We start from the raw sequence: 21,667 nt of genomic DNA, 5'->3' as shown, positions 1-21,667 counted from the left end.
TTCTCATAGTTTTCTGCGGAAATCTCCCGTGGCCCATTCTATTAAAAAAAAAGCGTGATCCTTTTAAATCTATAATTTCTGTATTCAGTCAGTAGAGCTAAGTTCATATATGACCTCATGGAACAGAAGAAAGGGAATGTGATGATGTGACAAAGGTATTTATTTTCCATGTTCCGTTGCTATGAAGTCCTATCTTGTCAAGCTCACTGCCTATAACATCAATTCAAATAACAGGACAACTCATTCTCGTTCTGCTTTCACCTGGCTTGCAAAATCCTTTCAGTACTTACAAGTCCTTATTTACTTTCCTGAACCATTTTTTTCAATTCACTGGTGTGATGAGAAGAGCATTTTCTTCACACCAATGGCCTCTAGACCGTTTCTCTACACTCATAAATTAATTAGGATCAACCACCTTTGACAAAAATACAAGGGTTCAAAACCCACAGTGTTTCTTTAACTGAAGTAGAAGACCAATTTGCGCTTACAGTCACTGTGACAGCATACCCAGAGGTGTTATGTGTACACATAAAATACACCAGAATCTGAGTTGCACCAGTCTTGCCTAAACAATTGTACCTACATGTATAGACGATAAATGCAATATGAATAGCAAAACGTGATATAAAAGCCATATCATGATTAGTAACTGAAGCTAAGCTCAAATCCTTACACATTCAAACTGCTGTTTGAGTACTTGTAAATTAGTATTTGCTTGTTCAAGTTCTTACTGCAATATTTTGGATGAGACTCTTCAGTATAAAATACTGATTTTATTCATTATAAAACAAGACCATGACAGAAATCTCTTACCTGACCCTGTGCTGAACTTTTGCTTAACTTAACCAAAACTTAGATAGCAGCCACTTTTGCTTCCACAGTATCTCTAATAAATAAATACACTCATTTGAAAAAAATCTTCACCCCAAGTTCATCTTGGTCCTCTTCTTTAAAAAAGGGCATATTTTTTTGTCTTGACTTATTTCCTAGCAAAGACAGATAGATTGTGTGCAGAGTTTATTACGAGATCGATCAAGATAATTGAGGTACAATTTTCTCAGCTATTTCTGCCATCATTTTTAAAGGCAGAGATGATTATGTTTATCTTTCACCCATCTGGGAAAACACACTGTGTTCTCATGTAATTTGAATGTTTCAGCAAGGATGTGAGACCATCTTTTTGGATGTAGCTAATAGCTGTGCCATTAGGCCATCCTCTCTCGAGACTTCATTTTTCTTATTAATAATTGTCAACACTATCTCTTTTTCAGAAACAACCAACCACACCTAAGTCTTCTCTTCCTCTCTGGCACAACACCAGCCAATATTAAGTCCAAAATGTGGCTATGGTTCTGAAGATCCTTCAAGATTCACTTGCTCCTTATGAAAATCTTCATAGACAATCCCTTTTCTATAGCACACTTTTTCTTTTTAAGAATGATTATTGAACATTTATGTGAAAACAAGCTTCTTTTTTTTTTAAGGTCACCTCAAAATTAAACTCCAAGTCCTATATTTTTGCTGGAGTGACCATACGCAAAATTCTCTTCTCATTTATGCCAATCTTCCAGTGCCATAATTTAAGTGAATTACTCTTAATTGCATCTAACCTTTCAGAGAACAAGATCCTGACTGTCTGCTTTGTTATTTTTCACTCGATCCTTTTTTTCCCTCTGTGCTATTCTGTTTCTGGTAACTGTGATATCAGTTACCACAAGAAGCATTCCTGTTCTGAAATATTTTTTCTGATCCAATATTAGATAATTTGCCGTATCTGTGATGGTAACACTCTGTTTCACTGTAATCACTTATATTTCAATCTATTTTAACCACCAGTTTTCTACCCAGGAATTTTGCATCAGTCACCTCCAGTCCTTAATGCTTGAAAAGGTTAAGATTTCATTCAAGTCAAAGTTTTTACCTCTGCTTACCATTAAGGTAAAACCAAGACATCAGATAGGTTTACAACACATGCATGAGTGTATATTATTATGTATATATTTTGTATTAGTGGTTTGAACCCTGACTGTTATTTTTCTAGAACTGGCAGCGATAAACCATTCCTACTGGATTTAAAACCAGTGATTTTCAAGTATGTTTGTGACATAAGCATATCTAGGCTTCAGTGTCCACACCACATCCAAGCATCTGTGTCTGCATTAAACATGCTTGTTTATATATATGTACAGAATCTTTGATGTACCCTGTACACCAAATCCAGTCATTTTATAAACATAAGCATATATAGCTGCTTGCTCTGCATTTGACGTAGAGTAATAATATTAATAAATTTATACTGTTCCAGTTTACTCTTTAACATTTTTTTCTCTACTACCAAAAATAAGGCATTTGAACTAGATCGTTTTGTGAAAATAATTACAAAACTGAAAATTAAAATCAAATTAAATAGTAAGCTTTGAAAATTTGGATCATAATGGTGGCTTTTAGTTAAGCAGGACTTTTTTCAGGACTGTCAAAATCTCTTTTAAAACTAACCACAAATTATTCACTATCTATCTGGAAAGTTCAAAGCATTTCAACATTTTACCCAAGAGTTTGCCTGTTCTGACTGGCAGCAAAATAAATATGATGGGTGGTCTGTTTAAGGCACCTGTCCAAGCCCAATCACATTACATTTTCATAGTATCAACATTTTAAAACACTATAGCTGCTGCATCAACAAAAGTGCATGGGAATATCTCCAAAGCAGATGGCAACTAGCACATCACAAAAACATGCAGATTCCTGAGCCAATTTATATAGCAAAACAGCATCTACCACAGAGCAAAGGGAAGAATAATTAGCATATTCAAACATTCAGAACTTCCCAACATCACATGGTTTATGCTAAGGACCATGAAAAGTAATTGCTCTCACGTAATACTGGCTTTCATTTGGGCAGGGCGAACTTACAGCAGGGTTTATTCAACTGAGTAATTCCCTTTGCATCTGAAAGAATACACAATCCATTTGAAAATATTGCTAATTTTTGCGTAACAGAAAACATAGAAATCCAGACAAGCATCTTCTTAATTCAAACACTTTAGTATGTTGTTGTCAGTTCTTTTAAAGCAATATGGTTCTAATGTCATTAATTTATCAAATTTTATTGTAATTCACAGGTATCTAATAAAGGCCACATTTCAAGGCAACAGTGAGCAATCTGCACCTACATAATGCTTCATGCTGGATTTGTTCATATACTGCATGCCTAGGTCTCTTTGCAATTGTTTCTGAAAACACTGATTATGTTACACAAATGTAACTTATATGTTTCACATTGTCTGAAAATCTAATTATTTCATTTTCTACATAATACTCTCTGTGTTAATTGACTCAGAATGGAGTCATCCATTTATCCACAGGTGGCCTGGTTTTGCAGTTTTCACATGCGTGAGAATTCATTCAGATACGTAATGGAAAAACTGCTCTACAGCTAGGCTTAGAGCAGATCCAACACCCTGGTGGGTAACCTTTCTACAGTGACCTGTTCATATTTTTCATACTCTAATTCCATAGCTCCTCTGCTGCAGGAAACAAAACAAATCCTTGTTATTGCTAGCTTGATGGTGCCGATTTTAAAAACGTAGGTACATTTCAGATATGACAGAACTGGGTCATAACTATTTTGTTCACTCAGCCACCACACTCAAGCTACTAGAGTTTACAGATCCAAACTGGACCCGATTAGACTACTGACAGACATAATCTTCTGTGGCCTGCTAATAACAGCATGGCCATGACCTGGAATCCAAAACACAAAACAAAAGTAGAAGCTTAGGCTGTGCTTAATCTCACCTAACTTGAGATGTCCAGACTTCAGATGGATATAGCTGAGCTCATGCCCATAAGCACCCTTTACAGACCAGAAAAGACCCACTGCCTCTGTTGACTACAGAAAAGGGGCAATCTTACAGAGCGAGAAAAAGATACCTGCACCCTTAAAATGCAATTAAATGAAACGGTAAGGACTAACCATAGATTTTATCCTTAGCACATAGAAAAAATAGTACATCCAGAACTTATTAGCAGAGATTACAGAACAACTCTTTTGGGACATATTTCATTTTAGAAAAATAAATAAAATGTAATAAATATATATATGATAGCCACTCTGCATATTAGTTTTAGATTCAATCATAAATTTGTGTGTAGGAAAAATGTATTGATGTATATTGTATGTCCTTATACCATATCTGGTCTATGATGAAAAAGATACACCACAGTGTTTTATCTTAAGGCATCACAAATGTTATCTTAAAAGCTTGGAGTACATTATTGCACTGTTCAGTTTACCTCAATATTAATATTTTTTATATATATGTATGTATATACGTGTTGGATGCTCTGTTTTGGAAGAATTTGGTGCACTGACACTAAAATAATTTAAAGCATAGCCCATTCAATTTAAAGAAATGGGGTTTCCATTAATCCACTGTCTGAAAGTGGAGCTGCATATATCTTTAGGACATCCTCTGATTTCCAGTCTTCCAAAGGTCTTGGTGGTTGATCTTGTCAAATAGTCACAACATTGTACTGGAAATGTGAACAAGATACTCATTTTCCCAAATGAAAAGCTATAAATTTAGGCCAATATAAACCTGTCAGAATTATCCCTCTGTAAGTTTCACATCAGGGTGTGGTGCCACACAGCTGAGGAACTGAGCTAATAAGTGTTGAAAAATGAAAAATGCTGCTTTATGGCATCACATAAATTGGCACCAAAAAAAATGCTTGCACCTACGCCCCAGTTTTGACAAATAAATGCCGAACTGTGGAAGCCATACCAACAAAGTCCCACTGGTATGAAGCAGGAGGAAAGCAACAAATAGGTCTGTCAGAGAGTTCTGTAGTATACGTTTCCATCGTTGATATAAATGTCTACATTTTACCTGCTCAGGCTCAGAAGGGGTAAATTAAGCAAAACCAATGTGAACACAGTTACTTTCTACTTGCAGATTAAAAAAGCAGTTTCTGCCATTTCCATGTTCTAATGCCAGTACAGGGTTGTGAGTCCAAAAGTTTCTTTTGTTGGGTTCAACTTATCTTTGGGTCAACCAGAGGGAGTTACTCCTGACTGACAGTAAAGTAACCAAAACCAGATTTTAGCATTAAGAAAGCAAATTTAGATTTTGTTGTGACTGTATAAAGTCTTGCCAATATATTTATATGAGCAAAGCCCTCTTTCAGACTTCCAATTTATACTGGCAAAAGTACTCCACATTGACACGAGATACTTTGGTTTGATAGATTGCATTTCTATGGAGAAAACGAGAAAGCTTGCTAACACAGCCATGTTATTTGAGAGTGTGATATGTTTAACACTCCCGATTCACATACACATGAATGTAGAATGGGGCAGCACAGATCTGGGCACGCTCATTTATTAACTCCAGTGCAGTAATCTCACTAGAGCGCTCCTGCTAATTTCAAGAGTTCCTAATTCATAAATCAGAACTTTAGAAAATGAGTCAAAATTATGAGACATTTAAAATAAGAATATTGGGAATTTTTTTCTTGTATGTCTGGATTTTAAGGTTCATGTTTTCACAGCTTTTTCCTCAATTCAGAGAGCTTATATCCTTTTAAAGCAACAAGAACCTGAGATTTGTATTTAGTAACATATATGCAAGAACACTGGTCCTCAAGAGAAATACCAAAACACACAACGAAATCACAAGGCGTAACAAACTTGCCAGATACACAGTTGAAATCGACAAAGGAACCTTCATTCTGACTCCAGAAATTTTACTGGAGACTGTAATAATATTGTGGTCCCAGGACCAACATCTTCCCACAGGCAAAGCTCCAGTGGAGCCAAACCCTCCCATGGCACTTCAAACTTCCCCCAAAAGTCCTGAACTCAATCTCCCACAGCCAAGGTGATTTCACTACCCAGGGTGAGCGTCTTTGAAATACTGTCTGATATATAAAGCAGCTCTGCCAGCAACTGTCAAGTCAATGTAAAACCAGTCATACCAGTTAGCAGCCGTAGCTCTAATCAACGTATTAAATAAAAGGCAGCCAGCACCAGTCCACATATTAATAGAAAGCAGCTTCACTATTTGCTGAGAATACTGTTAATGTGTTTTTGGTAAGCCCCAAGCATGTCTGTGAGATCCCTTGGGGAATTCTGGTTGAGGAACATCCCTCCAGGCTCCAGCAGGCTATAAGCTGAACAAGATGGGCCAAGGAGCTTGCCTGGGAGATGCCTGCAGATGCAGCAGCTGAGTGGATGTCCAAATGACTCAGAAGCAGCAAACCCGCTGCAAAGAACAAGCAGAAGAAACACACAGACACCAGTAATGTAGCCAAGGCTGGATTTGTTTTGGCAGGGTGTTGGCTAGCTGCAGGCTCAGATTTGTGAAGAAGGGAACTGCCTCCTGTTGTCCCTGGGACTGTGCCCTCATTTGTTTTTAAATAAATTGGATGGCATGCAGTAAATATCTGGCTCCTGCTAGCAAAATTATCTCACAAGACCCTAAATACCAATTACCTCTTGGGCCAAAAAGAACATGATTTGTTTATTTATTACTTGTTTACCTTGCTGTGGTAACTAGAAACATTGGGTCAAGATCCCATTGTGCCAGACAGTATTCAGATGCAGAACACAACCTGCTTTTCTCTCTGTGGACTGATTTCCCCCACAAAACTCCATGGTAAATCATACTCTGAGGCACAATATTATGGACGTAGCCTAGCCAGGGAGCTTTTTTTCTAGTAAGGAACAGGAGAACTCAACATCAAAATATACTTCTCACTGGACAGGAAAACAACTTTTCAAAATCTACCAATCTTGAACATTGATTGTTTGTTAAGAACCTCAAATTTTTAATTAAAAAATATGAATGGAAATACATTTTTCATTTGGCTTGGTGAGGGTATGAATAGTTTGGCACGATAAATGGACCACTGGGCTGTCCGCCTGAGTAGCAACCCTTATGGCACTTCCTACCTCTACTGCAGCAGTTGTACTGTTTATAAGAACTTTTTAGAATAAAATATGCCAAGATGTACACTGAAAGAGAAGACCTAAAAAAACCCCCATGCCATATAAATTCTATATCAAAGCACAGCCATTGATTTCCAATGGATGAAACCACCTGCAAATTTGAGGATAGTTGCTTATTTTTATCAGATCACAGTAACTGGAATGATGGTCTTAAAAATAGTGGACAGACCCTTGTCGTGGTTTAACCCCAGCCAACAACTAAGCACCACGCAGCCGCTTGGTCACCCCCCCCCACCCAGTGGGATGTGGGAGAGAATCAGGAAAAAAAAGTAAAACTCGTGGGTTGAGATAAGAACAGTTTAATAGGACAGAAAGGAGGAACATTGCAATGATAATAATAAAATTACATTAATAAAAGAATTAGAATATATAAAACAAGTGATGCACAACGCAATTGCTTACCACTTGCCGACCAATGCCCAGTTAGTTTGGCAGCAGCTATGCGCTCCCCAGGCCAATTCCCCCCAATTTATATACTGGGCATGACATCATATGGTATGGAATACCCCTTTGGCCAGTTTGGGTCAGCTGTCCTGGCTGTGTCCCCTCCCAACTTCTTGTGCCCCTCCAGCCTTCTTGCTGGCTGGGCATGAGAAGCTGAAAAATACTTGACTTGGTATAAACACAACTTAGCAACAATTGAAAACTTCAGTGTGTTATCAACATTCTTCTCGTGGTAAATCCAAAACACAACAGTATACCAGCTACTAGAAAGAAAATTAACTCTATCCCAGCTGAAACCAGGACAATCCTTCAGCCTGTAAAAAACTTGGAGAAAGATAGGAGAGGGAAGGAATGTACAAAAGAGTCAAAGAAATTCAGTACTTAATTTTAATGCCTTAATAATGAAGAAAGCAAGTATAGGTTAGCTATCACTCAAGCAATAAAGACTAGATATTAATGATTTGATCTTCTGATATGGTGATGATAATGTCATGATACTGAGAAAGAAATAGAGGAGGGTGTGTAAAGATCCAAATACTTAATATTTTTATTGCCATACCAAAATCACTGCTTCTGTCAAAATCACCTAAATGTAAATATAATCAACTAGAAATCAGATAAACTTCTTTGTAATCATCAATGAAGCATCTGTGGACTAACTCAACTACTAAAAAAAACCCAACAGTAACTGTACAATACCTACAAACTGTTTTTCAATGTGGGGTGCAAGAGCCTTAGTTCTGCATATACAGTTATAATAGTGTTTCTGGATGTTACATATGTACACATGCTGGACATAAAAATTACTCTGCAACATACTGTTTTCAGCTAAAGTTAATTTTAAAGTGCAAAGCCATTTTAAATGAGAAAAATATCAAAATGGTTGCAAGTAAATTAAACTCTTCTGGTTTCTTCTGAATAGAGTCAGTGTGAGAGAACAGAGTTGGAACAGAGAGCACTGTGAGCAACAGCCTATCCTAAGGAACAAAACCCAGCTCACACTTAACATTTACTTTCTTTAGAAAACTTAAAATGGCCACATATTTACATTTCAATATTTATTTAGCATTTAAGTCAAAATTTAATCTATTTATTTCATTAAGCCCAGAAAAAAAATTAAAAAGAGAAGCAATTACAACAGAATATGTTTTTAAGGGTGTGGGAGGACATTTTATTGATCCTGTGAAATGTAATAAATTCCTTTTGGAGATGTTTCATGTCAGCAGTGCAAGACTTATAAAAAAACCATAAACATCAGAACTTAAGCATATGTTAGTTTAACAAAATTTGCTAGCTATTTTCATAATGCCTATAATTTTCTACAGTTATTAACATACTGTTAATTCATTCAGGATAGTCCTTTCAGTTAGTAAGGCTAGGTTTTAGCAGCAGCCATGATTTTCATGGGTTTCATCTGTCTGCTTCATAGGCTTCATAGCTTTGGCCCAGGGAAATAGTTATAGCCCTTTTCTAGTTCTTACTCCAACCATGTTCCCTCCTTCCCCTCCGTCTTTGGGCAGAAGTGGTAGGGGAGGGGACTCTATCATCCCTCTAACAACAGAAAACTCCCAGAAATGAAAGAATCATCTCCTGACCATTTCTGAGCACTCGATTCAGATCTATCACTGTTAGAAGGGGGTTTTGCAGTGTTGGTTTTTTTTAATATCATTAAAATACATTTTAATATAATTGATATACAATATCATTAATATACTTAAAAACATCCCAAGAAAGGCTTTTCCTCTGGTATAAATAACAAGTTCTCACAGTAAATTGGTTGTCATCAGAATTATAACTCAGCTCTTTTCCATTTATGTTTGTTCACAGCTCCTATTCTCTCACAAGTTTCTATGCAGTTGGCTATTTTGTCTTTAATTTTTGAAAAATATTGGTCTTTCCCCTGAAGCCCTGGAGACCTCTCCCTTCAGGGAAAGCTAAAGATAGCCCGTTGCTTGTTTTCTAATGGAAAAGAAAGAATATATCTCATGCCTTGACTATTTCTCTTAAAAAAAAAAACCAAAAAAAACCCAACAACACACAAAATCCTCCAAACCTAGAGTACTATTTTTGCACGGTTTGCTATTTTATCCTCTGTTTTGTTCCTGAAATCAAGCTTTATTTGTTGGCACAATGAAATCTGGTACCTCCAAGCTTGTAACTCAGAAGCAGGGAATGAAAAACCGTAAGCGTTAAAAAGGCTTGATCATGGTTTGTTGTCGTAACTGTGCAGAAGAGTTTGTCCAAAGCCACACATCACGTTTGTTCAGTGATCCTTTACATATAATAGCCCTCAAAAATTACAATGCTCATGAAAGATGGCAAGATAAATTAAAATATTACAAATAAGTATAATTAAATGAGTGAATATGTCCTATAATAATGATTAAACTTTCCCGCTAAGCTGATTTTTTAAAAAAAGGAGCGTTGATGTCTCCAATACCACAATTATTTTTGAATACTGCAAGTCAAATGAAGAGCAAGGTGTGTGTCCGGTACTAGCCACTGGCAATACTGACTTGTTCATGGTGGTGCTACTTTACTGAGATTTTGTATTCTTGAACTGGGCAACTGACACTGCAGAAAATTTTAGCTATCTCTTTCACCCCTCCCCACCATTCAATTTTCTCATTTCCCCAGCTATCGGATTTTTTTCCTTCTATTCACTTCTTGGACCTGCTGTAGAATGCTTCTTAGATATATTAAAAAGACAGCTGCGTATATTTTGAAGGGGCATCGTAACATGCCGTTTGTCAGCCTGCATTTAACTGGTGCCCTAACTAAATATATAGGAAAATAGTAGTCAGGACAGTAATTTGAACAGAAATACAAGCACAGCATGCTCTTCATATTACACACACACCGATGTTTCATCTACTTAACCCACAGGCCATTCTGAAGGTAATAACATGCTACCTCAAGAGGCTAAGGTTTCATTACATTTTTAAGGACTAACAGGTGTGCCCCTATGGCTTGCCAAAATACTTCAAGATGAACTGCAAAACTAATCTGTAAGCTTGCTGCTCACCCCCTGGCTTGCACTGCACCTGGCTAGTGAAATGGCAATAGCGGAGTTCATGCTTGGTCATCCTTGTTCCACTGCCGCAGCCCTCAAAGCACCAAGGCAGGTGGTTAATCGACACATCACTAGGAGAAAAAAAAAAAAAAAAAAAAAAAAGTCTTACAACCTTCAATGTGCGTAGGTTACCTAAAAGCGCACAAGAAAGCTCCTACTCCTTATCCCCCTCCAGCAGTTCAGCAGAAACTACCAAGAGCATCAGAGTAGCTGTGCTCAGAGGTGGATTAAGGTCAGACAACCTTTCAAGCTTCTACTGGACCTTTGGAATGTTGGTCCTTGCAGGCCCTTTGCTTTCTGAAGCCCCTCGAAGGAGCCCTCAGACCCCCCCGCTACCTGCCTCCCCTCCGCCGGGCCTTTACTCTTGAAAGCGTGCACCTGGTGAGGCTGCAGCCTAATTGCCTTTCCAAACACGTACTACGACATGAAAGGGACGACACCCTCTCCCCCCCTCACTGTTTGATCCCCCGTTTGCCCACCGTATGGCATTTCTAAATCTGCACAGATACAGTACTTTCTATAAACAGACAGAACTTTTCTGGTTTGGGGGTGGGAGAGCTGTTCCTCGGGGCGGCAGCGCCTGAGGAGAACGGGGCGGGGGGCGGACTACGACGACATGGCCCCGCGGCCGCGGTAAGAAGGGCCGGGAAAGGCCGCGGGCTCCCTCCCGGCCCGGCGGCGGGGCGCGGGGCCGCCTCTGCGCCGGCGCCGTGGGCCGCGCTACCGGCCGGGGGGGGAGGAGGAGGAGGAGGAGGAGAGCGACGGGCATGGCGGCGCCCGCCGCGCTGCAGAGGAGCGTGGTGTCCCCTGCGGGCAGGCACACCGCCTCCCTCATCTTCCTGCACGGCTCAGGTGGCTGCTTTTCCCCCCTTCCCTCCCCTGCTACCCCGCGGCGGGGCCGGGGCTCGGTGGGCGTCGCTTCCCGCTGGGGAAGGGCGCAGGGCTGCCGCCGGCGGGAGGCCGCCCTCCGGCCGCGGGGCCGGCGTGGTTGCCGCCGCCGCCTCCTGCGCGGTGCGGCCCTGCCGGCAGCGCGGCGGTGCGCGGGGGGGGGGAGCAGCAGCGGCGGCGTCGTCCCGGTGCTGCGTGAGGGAGCCAGCGGGGCCGGCCCGCCGCGGCTGGGAAGCGAGGAGAAGGGGTGTCAGGTACCCGCGTCCGCCCTGCGGCTCTAGCCTCCCCCGGGGACAGCGCGGCACCTGGGGCCGGCAAAGGAGGAGGCTCCGTGGGCAAAGCGGCGTGCCTGTGCGTGGACTGGGCGTCGCGTTTGGGCCTCCCCGGGCCTGAGGTGGGTCCGTGGGGGGCGTTTTAGGGACGGTGCCACCAGCCTGGCTTTCTTTGCCCTGAGAACAAATGTGTTCCAGAAGGTATTTTCTTAATTTGTCTCCTCTGAGGGTAGCCACGTGCGAAGAATGATTTTCATAATTAAAGTGGCTCTTGGTGTTTTTAGGATCAGACCGAGAGTATTGTTGTCGCCTTTTAAAAGCCAGTGTTAATAGACTGACTTCTCTCTGTTCAGAAGGGTGCTAGCCGTGTCCAGACTGGCTTCGTGGCCACCACCTGAAGAAGGTAGTTATCTTCATCAGTGACCGGTCTGAGGGAAGGAGGGGAGTGTGTGTTTTATTGGGGTTTTTTCTTAAAGGTTATTTCTAACCTGTTAAATAACAACAACAAAGTCCACATGACTTAAATAAAACAAAACCAAAAAAACCCCACCCCAGAACAATAAAAACAACCCAACAACAAAAACCCACAGTACTCATAGGTCTTTGTTAGATCAAGGTCTTGGGAATCAAATCTGTTGAGATGTCCATGTGCGCATGGCAATGTGCTCAACTCTTTCAGTGTCTTTCTCTTAGTTTTACTTTTAGCTGATGCTTCTGTTTAGTTTAACAAAGATGTATGTGCTTATTAAATTAGTTTCATTTTTATATCTAGTTTAATTTTGCTTTTCTCAAGTTCTGTGAGTTAAAGAATGAAAGAGAGTTCATAAGATGCATTCAGCCCTCTTGTTAACGCTAATGCTTTAATGCTTGAGGAAATAATTTTCTCTCATGTTGGAGGAGTAAGGGAAGATTATGGTTAGAGGTTGATTCCACATGTGGTTAAAGTACTCTACAATTTTTTCATTTTTGATATGATTTCATTCGTAATGTTTGCAATGGCAAAGTACAAGGGTGCTTTTATTTGGTTTTGTTTAGCAGTTCCACAGAATAGAATTTAAAACAGAAGTAGCCACAGTGCCGTTGCTGTGGGCTGGCCTGTAAACCTGAATTGTAAACCTTCTACAGCACTTGTGATGGAAAGTGGCAGTAAATGGCATGAATCCATTTTGTTCATAATGCTTGCTCCAGACAAATTATAACAAGTGGAGAATGTAAATACAAAATGGTATAGAAAAATATTAGAAAATTCCCGGTATGATACATCAAATTTAGGTAGAGGATCCATTTGGTAGCTGAGCAGGGAAGGCAAACGGACATAACAAATGTATAATAATTTTTTAGACTTAGGTTTACTACTTTGCATGTTATAACATGCATAGAATCATAGAATTGTTTAGGTTGGAAAAGACCTTTAAGATCATAAAGTCCAATCATTAACCTAGCACTGCCAAGTCCACCACTAAACCATGTCCCTAAACACCACATCTACATGTCTTTTACATATCTCCAGGGATGGTGACTCAACCACTTCCCTGGGCAGCCTGTTCCAAGGCTTGACAACCCTTTCAGTGAAGAAATTTTTCCTAGTATCCAATCTACATGTTACGTGTTGTTAAGTTCAAACTTTGCACAGAAAGGAAATTTGGAAATTCAAGCTATATTTGAAAGGAAAATAATTCATCTTTTACTTGAGGGGGAGAAAGATAATATTGCTGCCATCGGTCTGTTTCAGGTTCATAAACAGACTCAAAGCAGAATTGTCTGTGCATTGTTTGCTTCTTTTTAGTAGTGTTCAGAAGAACGTATAATGCTAAAATCTAAGAACAGCCTGAAAGACAAACCTTTCAGAAGGTTGTTGGGTTTTGTTTGGCATCACAGTCTCCTCTCTTTCTCCCTCCCCTCCGAATTCTATTCTTACCAAATCAAAATGCAATACCTCTGCATGCAAGTGCTCACAGCAGTTGCAGAGCATTTGGACCATAGGGACCCTTGGCACACAGAAGGTCATAGTTAAATTTTCTCTTAATGAGTTTTCTATGAACTTTTCATGGACCAGCTAGCTTCCTTAACTGTAAATGTTTCTGCTGATCTTGGTAAAGCTTAAGAAATGTGAATAAATAATAAAAGATGTGTCCTGCACCATTAAGACCTCAGTAAGTCCCAATTTTGTAAGCATTCAGATAGCTGCTTAGGTTGACCTGCCTGAGGGTTGGTCCTATGCAAGTATTTGCAAAGCCTAGACTTCTGCTTTCTAACTGAAAAAAGAGGAGCGTATAGGAAAAAAATGTTTATTCAAGCCTCCTTAAGATACGTTGTTCATAAATTAGGTGACAGCAACCATGAGGAAAGCATGTCAAGAGTGTCTGCTAAGAATCAGAGGTGTGTTTGGACTTCAGACCATACTACTCATGTAAGCAAAGTGCTTGTGGGAATGTGTTCTGAAGCATCCAGTTAAAGATGTAACTTTGATTTTAGCGTTTAACATAGCACAGAATAAGGTTTTGTGTCAGTTTTGCGACCCTATTGTTTATTTGTTGCTTGGAGTGTTTAGGTCAAACAGAAAACTTTGTGGTTATGCCATTTGTGCTCAACAGAAAAAAAAAAATAATGCTGGGTTTGAATCCTTCTTGCCTTCTGCTTTAATTCTGAAGATGCATTAATTGTATGTGTAAATAAAGATCACTGAATTCTGTTTGAGTGCTAAAGCAAGAGCAAATCTCCATTGGGGAATTATAAACATTGTAACAATAAATTGTTATATTCGTGTGACATTGTTCAGATGAACCCATGTAACTTGGCAGTAAGCCTGGTTTAGGGAAGTGATTTTTATTTTTTTTTCTTTCCCCCCCTTGTGGTTTGGCCATTTTATTGAAAAGAATAGGGTGAGTTCTAAAGTCAAACTGACCGACTTCAGATAAAGTAATAGAGAATATTGTTAACGCAATTTAGCAGTTTAAGTTGATAATATGTGGGAACCTCAACTTCAGACAAGACTGAAGTCCTATGGCATGAGTGGCAGTACTGAAATTCCAGTTTGCTGAATCCCCACCAACTGTTTAGGTTGCACATGTTGTATTACTGCCAACTATAAACCATATTCTTTGATGGGTCAGTTTCCTCAAGGTTGAAGCATTGTTTAACTCTTATTGTTAACTTGTTAACAATATTGTTAACTTGTGTGTGCATGCTGTTCAGAGGGGTGGCAGTGAAGTTACAGTTGAAGATACCAGTGCTGCAAAGACAAGCTCTAGAAACTGTCTGGTGTATATATGTATCTTTGTTTGAAAGGAACACGTGCTGTCTGCATAAGAATTCACCCTGTATATCTGTTCATAGCACTTCAATCTGCAGGGGTTTTGGCTATAGGCTGAGTTGGTAAGACTAGGAAAAAACCCATTGAGAGTCAGATCTCAACTAACTTTCAAACGGAACTGTGGCATTAAGGTTTTTGAGGAGCCTGCCAGAGATTTTAACCCCAACTCATCTCGAGCACTTTTACAAAACCTTGGGAATATTTGATACTTCCCTTAAAGCCTGTGTGTAATATTAGCATAATTAAATGTGAAGATCCCTTTTATTGCTTTCGACTAGGTTTTGAAGAGAGTTAACATAAAACTTTGTAGTAAAATTAATTGTCTTTTCTAAGGGGAACGGCAGATATTTTATCTCGCTTCTTAAGAAGTTCATCAGTATTTTTTGTTTATTGCTGTTATCAGCAAATAAGGTAAGTTGCAAGTAAGAGGTAAGGCCTTGTGCCTCATTAGGAGGTACTTAAGCTATTGGATGTAGTAAGTATTTATTAAACTTATGCTGTGGGACTAGGAAGTTTTGAGTCCATCTTCATTGGAAACGGGATTGAGGTTATTCTAGAAAGTTCTTTTTTAGCATTTTGGAGGATTAACTTTGTGATTTAGAAATTAGGTCAATCTGGTATAAATATATTTGGCATTGTATAGTTTTCTTTCTAAATGTACAGAATAATTCTTGTTGTACACTTCTGTGTGTTACAGGTGACACTGGCCAAGGAGCAAGAACATGGATAAAACAAATTTTGAATCAAGACATGGCTTTCCAACATATAAAAGTAATTTACCCAACAGCTCCTGCCAGGTATTGTTTAATATATTTTAACTCTAGGATTAAATTACTCTATTCCAGTACCGTAAAATACGCTTGTGAATGTTGGTACAGACTGTCATAACACTACTTCTTTCTCATGTGTATTCTTTTTGGCAAAACTGGAGCTCAACAGTGCATTGCTGCCCAAGGACTGTGATTTTAAGTGGTTAAGACTCTAAATGGTTAAAACTTCACAGAAGTCAGTCTCTAATTCAAATTCAGGTATTGTCATCATAGCACCTTTCCATCTCCTTGATATAAATAGAAGATACTCCAATGTGTGTTGTAATGACAATATAGAGCCATGTTCTGGATCACCATCCTACCTATATTAATTCTCATAAATTAACCACTAAAATATTCTGTTGTATTTAATGCCAGGTTTCAGTTCTGAAGGTGGTCGGTCTTTTTGGCAAGTAGGATGTGAAAGATCTTCAGCTGCTGGAGAAAGGACTGGGAGTTTAAATTTACATATTTCTTCTAGTTTGAATCCTGACCCAACTGTTTCAAAGAGAATTGAATTCAACATTTGCTGTAGACACAATTCTCGTTATTAAATGACACTGCGTGTTCAGTGGTAGACCAGAAATATAGATTAAAAATATTTACCCCTGGGAATTTGAAAGCGAATGAAGGTAATGAGGTCAAACCTAAAGGCTAAAAGTTGGACACCTAACTCCATATTTAGCAATGTAAAGACATGGTCTTATATTTCAGAGATGTTTAATTTTTCGTAATACAAAATCATTTTTAAGGTGTCTGTGGCTCTAGGTTAGGAAAATGTTTCCTTGAAAGGTAATGGGGCTTAAGTTTCTTTCTGAATTTGTGTGTAAGTGTGGATGAATGCTGAAAGGAAAGGGAAATTGTGACATTCTACACGGACTTTCGAGGTACAGAGGTTTGAAAAAATTTTCTTGGAGGGTATAAACAAGTATAATAGCAGATTTTGTCTGGCACTCACTAATATGTGGAAAAAAAACTTGCCTTGACTATGTATTTTTATGATCTACTTAGGCAGGAAAAGCAATTGAGAGATTGCAGTGTGAATGTACTCACTGTGTTACCGAAAACTCAAGCCCGTGAGTGGAAGTCTTTGAAGCAGTGTGTTTTGGGTTAGTAGGTAGTGAATGTGATTTTCTGTAAATAATGTGCTTATCACTTCATTGATGACAGGCTAAAGTGATGCTAGAGTTATCAGTGGCACATCACACATACTGACGGGCTCTATTTCTTCCCTATCAACACAGCAGGAAAATGCAGGAGGTTTTGCTTCCCTATGAAATGATCTATCTTTACATGTTATATGCAGCCAGAACACTTCAGACCACATCTGTTAGGCCAGTGCTTCACTTTTCCATCCCACTGCACTTCTGGGGTCCAAGCCTTTTCCCGTTAGTTTTAGTTTATTTGGATAATAACAGCTGTAAACTATGTATAAATGATTAACCAGCAAGATCTCCTGACTCAAATGAGTTGCATTTATGGGGAATTTGTTTTTATTTTAAGTCTTTGGATTTCAGTACTTTGGCAAACAGATGGGAAGATAGTGTTGTAATTAAAGGATGTGAATAAACAGTTAATTCCACTCTTTTGCTTTTTTAAATTGAGGTTACTCTTTTTCTTCTCTAGGGCAGATAGACATCATGCATGAGTTGATTCAGAAGTGATTTTTAGCAAAACTCTGAACAGTTGTATATTCAAAGAATAAAAACTACCACAGTGTTTGTCTTTGACTGGCAATATGAAGTACGCTTGGGAATATTAGTGTTGCTGATAAGCACCATTAGCTGACGTAGTGAAATAAAACAGATGCCCTTAAGTACAATAATGTTTGCCACTGCAGCAATGCTGAAGTGAAGTTTGTGAACATATGTATTAGTGGTTGAAACCGAAATAACAGAAGCCTTTATAGACCCATTTCATGTTGTTTTGGTATTAAAGTCCAAAACACACTATGCTTTTTGAAACATTTGTAATGGTTTCTCTCCTTTCTTCCACAGAAAGGAAGAACAAGGCCTAGAACATCCAAACTTGCATGGCAGACATTAAAATAATTATATCTGCATTAGGAACTTGAATATATGGTCTGATTTTATGTGTGTGTGTATGTATATATGTTTTGATAAGAATTCCAGATGCTTCTGGCACCAGAGGCAGAATTCAGCATCCTTGATAATGAGACCTATAGGTAGATGGTTATGGGTGTGCAGATATGCTGAAGAAGGTTCTGATCTAGTTTTTGATTGTGTAGAGACAGAGTGATATGCTGGTGGAAAGCTTACTGATGTGAGTGAGAGTAGAGCCTCTGTGGGTGGCAAAACCTGCCACTGCATTGTCAATTATAGGAGCAGAGTGCAAAGCTTGCTGGCAGGTTTTTACACTGATGATGAAATCATATAAAAGCTTGAAGCTAGGCAAGACCATACTGGGATTGCTTGGCTAATACGCTCTTCTGGCAAAATACTGTTAATGTGGATGTAGTTCATACTCTATAAACTCCTGTCTTTTCCAGCATAACTTACCACATACACATTGAGCGCTGTTTGTCAAAGTAGCTATGCCAGTAAAAGCAGGTTTGATGATATAACTGCAATGCAAGAGGCTTTGGCAGAATAAACTGCAGGTCAGGAATACCTCTTCACGTTTTTGATGGATATAATTCTGCTGAAAGGTCTATAGACTAGTCTTGTACATTCTTCACCTCTATTAAATAGATGTCTGAAAGGCAGTGGAATTCACACTTTTTAACAAAACATTGAATTTTTTTTTTCTTTGTGGAGGATGGATGGAGTTTATATTTACATTTTGTTTAGATTTTTATCCCAGTCACTGCAATATACATATTTTTCATTTACTACAATATCAGAGGTTCAGACATGTTTTGATTCAAGAGTCAATATGTTTGAAAATTATTTTGGAAAACTAGCCCAGCATATAATCTGGAAGAATTCTAAAAACATGTTCTCTGGCTTCATTAGCATTGATTTCAGCAAAGGCTAGAGAGGATACTTCATTTTACAGGTAAAAGCAATAGAACATTACTGAACTATGTTTTATAAAACTGTTTTTTACTATTCTCTATAGATCTCTGTAACATGTTACACTTTTTAAAAAAATATTTACTTTAATCATTTTTGTAATGTGCAGGATCTGTGTACAGAATGTTCGCCAGATGTTCCCCTGGCCAGGTGAAGTGTTTGCAGCACTGTCACTTTTGGAAAGTCCTGTGAGTGTCATATTTGGCTTTTTCCTGAGCAAAAATAACAGAACATAGATAGTACAATTTACTATTAAAAAAGAAAAACTTGCAAAATCTCTAAGTAAAATATGTGGATTTGAATTCTCAGTGGGATGTAGTGAGAGTAGTGGCACCTGAATTATTTGTCATATGTTTGGAAATTAAATGCATGTAGCTAGGGCATGCAAATTTTGCTTTACAAATGAAAATTTTTAGACATTGCTTGGAGAGGTTTTGTTTTTTCTCTGCAATGTAGGCAACGGGCATACTTAAAAATGAGTATAGAACTTTTCTTCTTTTAACTTTTGTCTAGCTTTATTTCAAGGTCAGTGCTTCTGTACATAGATTAAACTTGTTAAACACCACAGAGTTCTATTTCCTCTCCCTTGTAATGCTAATGCATATCTTTAATTAAAAAAAAGAAGCTCAAATTGTAACCCTAGCAGCTGATGCAATCCCAAAAGCCACGTCTACAGTAATAGTTTTAAAGGAAAGGGTTTCCTTTTTCCTTTTTTATTTGGGTCAGGATGGCTACAGCTTTAAATACTGTTTCAGCTGCTACAACTGTGACTTAAACATTAGGTTTCTATTGAGTTTCTAAATCAGAACTGAATACCACCCAATATAACCCTCTCTCTCTCTCTCTCTCTCTCTCTCTCTCTCTCTCTCTCGATAGTTTAAATTGGCATTGCAGAAGCTAACGTGGTAAAGTTAAAACCATTTAGGCTCCTTGTTTTAATAAGTATACCTTACCTTCTATAATTCCCTTAAAAAATCTAGGTCAAAGATTCTTTGCGTTGTCTAGCATTCCATTCTGACAGTCTTCTTTTGCAAGTCAAAAAGTAAACTATAAATACTTTTGGGGCTATTTTGTGGATCATTTTGACATCCCCTCAACATACCTTTCTGTGGCCAATAAATGTCTATGCGGAGTTTGTTGTCTTTTTTTTTTTTTCCCCAATTTATTCTAATTTCCCTTGTCTCTAAGTATGGGGCTGGTAAGGACTGCTCAGCATTATATGGCCTGGTACTCCATCCTTTCACCTAAGTTTACGTCTTTGCTCAGCTCACGGGTGGAAATGAGTTTCATCTCATCGTAGTCCCCATTTGGCTATATCGCAAAACCACCAGACAGTTTGGCACCATTTAGCTACATTGGCAGTCTCTGCTTGTGAGAGGCCTAGGATTGGAAAAGCAGCAGGGGTACTGCAGGTCAGATTTGAGATGGATTGGCAGAGCAGTGTAGGGGAGCATGCACAATGCCTATCATACTATTTTTGGCTCAAGGAAGTGTTATTAATCCTTCACTTTGGTAAGCCCTAACCTCATTCATAAATTTAATACAAACAAGTCTTTTTAGAGGAAATTTGTGGGACAAATGGAAAGGGTTTTGGTTGGTATCATGGGGTGGTTCTTTCATCTCCTTCTGTAAGTAGAAATTTAACATATTCTGCATAATAATGATAGAAGCATGCCTGGATAAACTTCATATTTTCCTTTTATTTCTTCTCTTGCATTAGGTGAGGAAAACATGGGTCTGCATACATGTAATGCTTACATCATATACTAAATACTAGGTGGAACGCAATAAATGCTTGTCAGAGATACTTTAGTCATGCTTGGTGAAAACAAAGTAGAACATGATGGCAATGATCTTGGATTTCTAATCCCTTTAACAACATTGTATTCTTATACATCCTTCCTCTTGTTTTTGTTCTCTCAACCGTCTTCCAATACAGAAGAATCAGACACAGTGGTATTTATATGGCCCCTCCGGAAAGCAGTTGTGGGGTTCTAAGTTATGTGTTGTTCTATGCTCTTGCTTTACAGTCTTTTCAGGGGTCTCTGCTTCGCTAGTGTCATTCATTCATCCACCCTCGGTATTGTTTGCAACCAGCTTGTAAAAGATACCACTTTGTATCCCAGAGTGTCTTTCAAACCCTGTAATGGAGAACTGATTCAGATTGGACCCTGGTTTGCCTCTTGCCACTTTCTTCGAGTGAATTCATAAAGCAGCCACTATTAGCTGGTTGCTGAGGAACTGGCAGTGTGTAGAAAAGGTAATTTATGGCCTTCTCAACCATAACATTATTGCCGTTTCTCTGATTAGTACAAATCCCCACAAATTACAACCCCCCCCCCCCACCTTCCCCCAAAACCAGTCGAAAACCAACCCAACAAGCCAACAGAAACAAAGAAACAGAAACAAACTCAAAATTTGTCCTGCTGAGTTTTGTGTCAGCTTCTCTTGCGGCTTCTTTTGTCTTGAATGAATAAGGTTTGTCCCAAGTAACAGAACCTATCAACATAGTATTTCTTCAGGTAACCATTCACTACTGGTTCAGTTAGCTCTCATTTCAGGCAATATACATCCAGAACAACTTTCAAAAGCATTTGCATGTGGTTGAGTGAACAGGCACAGCCTTTTCTGAGGAACAGTGAAAATTACTCCTCATGGAGATGACTCTTGCCTTCCTTTTTTGAAGTATACTTCCAAGTTTAAGCTGTTTGAATTTCTGACACATCTTATGCTCTGTTACCATACCACAAAGCTTCATTATTAAGATATGTTGAACCTCAGTTTTAACTTTGGATATGCCTTGGACTAGAGCTTTGAGTTA

The 21,667-nt window shown here is 38.8% G+C and overlaps 1 protein-coding gene across 4 annotated transcripts in view; it reads left to right on the top strand.

The window, feature by feature from the left end:
• Positions 1 to 11,148: 11,148 nt before the first annotated feature.
• LYPLAL1 (lysophospholipase like 1) overlaps positions 11,149 to 21,667 on the top strand; it is a 28,212-nt gene continuing 17,693 nt past the window's right edge. The window contains exons 1-3 of one of the 4 annotated variants that reach the window (XM_030035640.2): positions 11,149 to 11,381; positions 15,700 to 15,799; positions 18,956 to 19,034. In XM_030035640.2, the coding sequence (XP_029891500.1) occupies positions 11,297 to 11,381; positions 15,700 to 15,799; positions 18,956 to 19,034 (264 nt within the window). In that variant the 5' untranslated portion in view covers positions 11,149 to 11,296. Of the gene's footprint in view, positions 11,382 to 11,598; positions 11,812 to 14,338; positions 14,358 to 15,699; positions 15,800 to 18,955; positions 19,035 to 21,667 lie in introns of those variants that run through there. The other 3 variants (XM_030035641.2, XM_030035642.2, XM_030035643.2) reach the window with 3 other exon arrangements.

The sequence above is a fragment of the Aquila chrysaetos genome, chromosome 13, assembly GCF_900496995.4.
Source record: "Aquila chrysaetos chrysaetos chromosome 13, bAquChr1.4, whole genome shotgun sequence".
In the NCBI taxonomy this organism is placed as follows: domain Eukaryota; kingdom Metazoa; phylum Chordata; class Aves; order Accipitriformes; family Accipitridae; genus Aquila; species Aquila chrysaetos.
The sequence above is the reverse complement of the archived record's forward strand: the minus strand, read 5'-3'. Positions and strand labels throughout refer to the sequence as shown.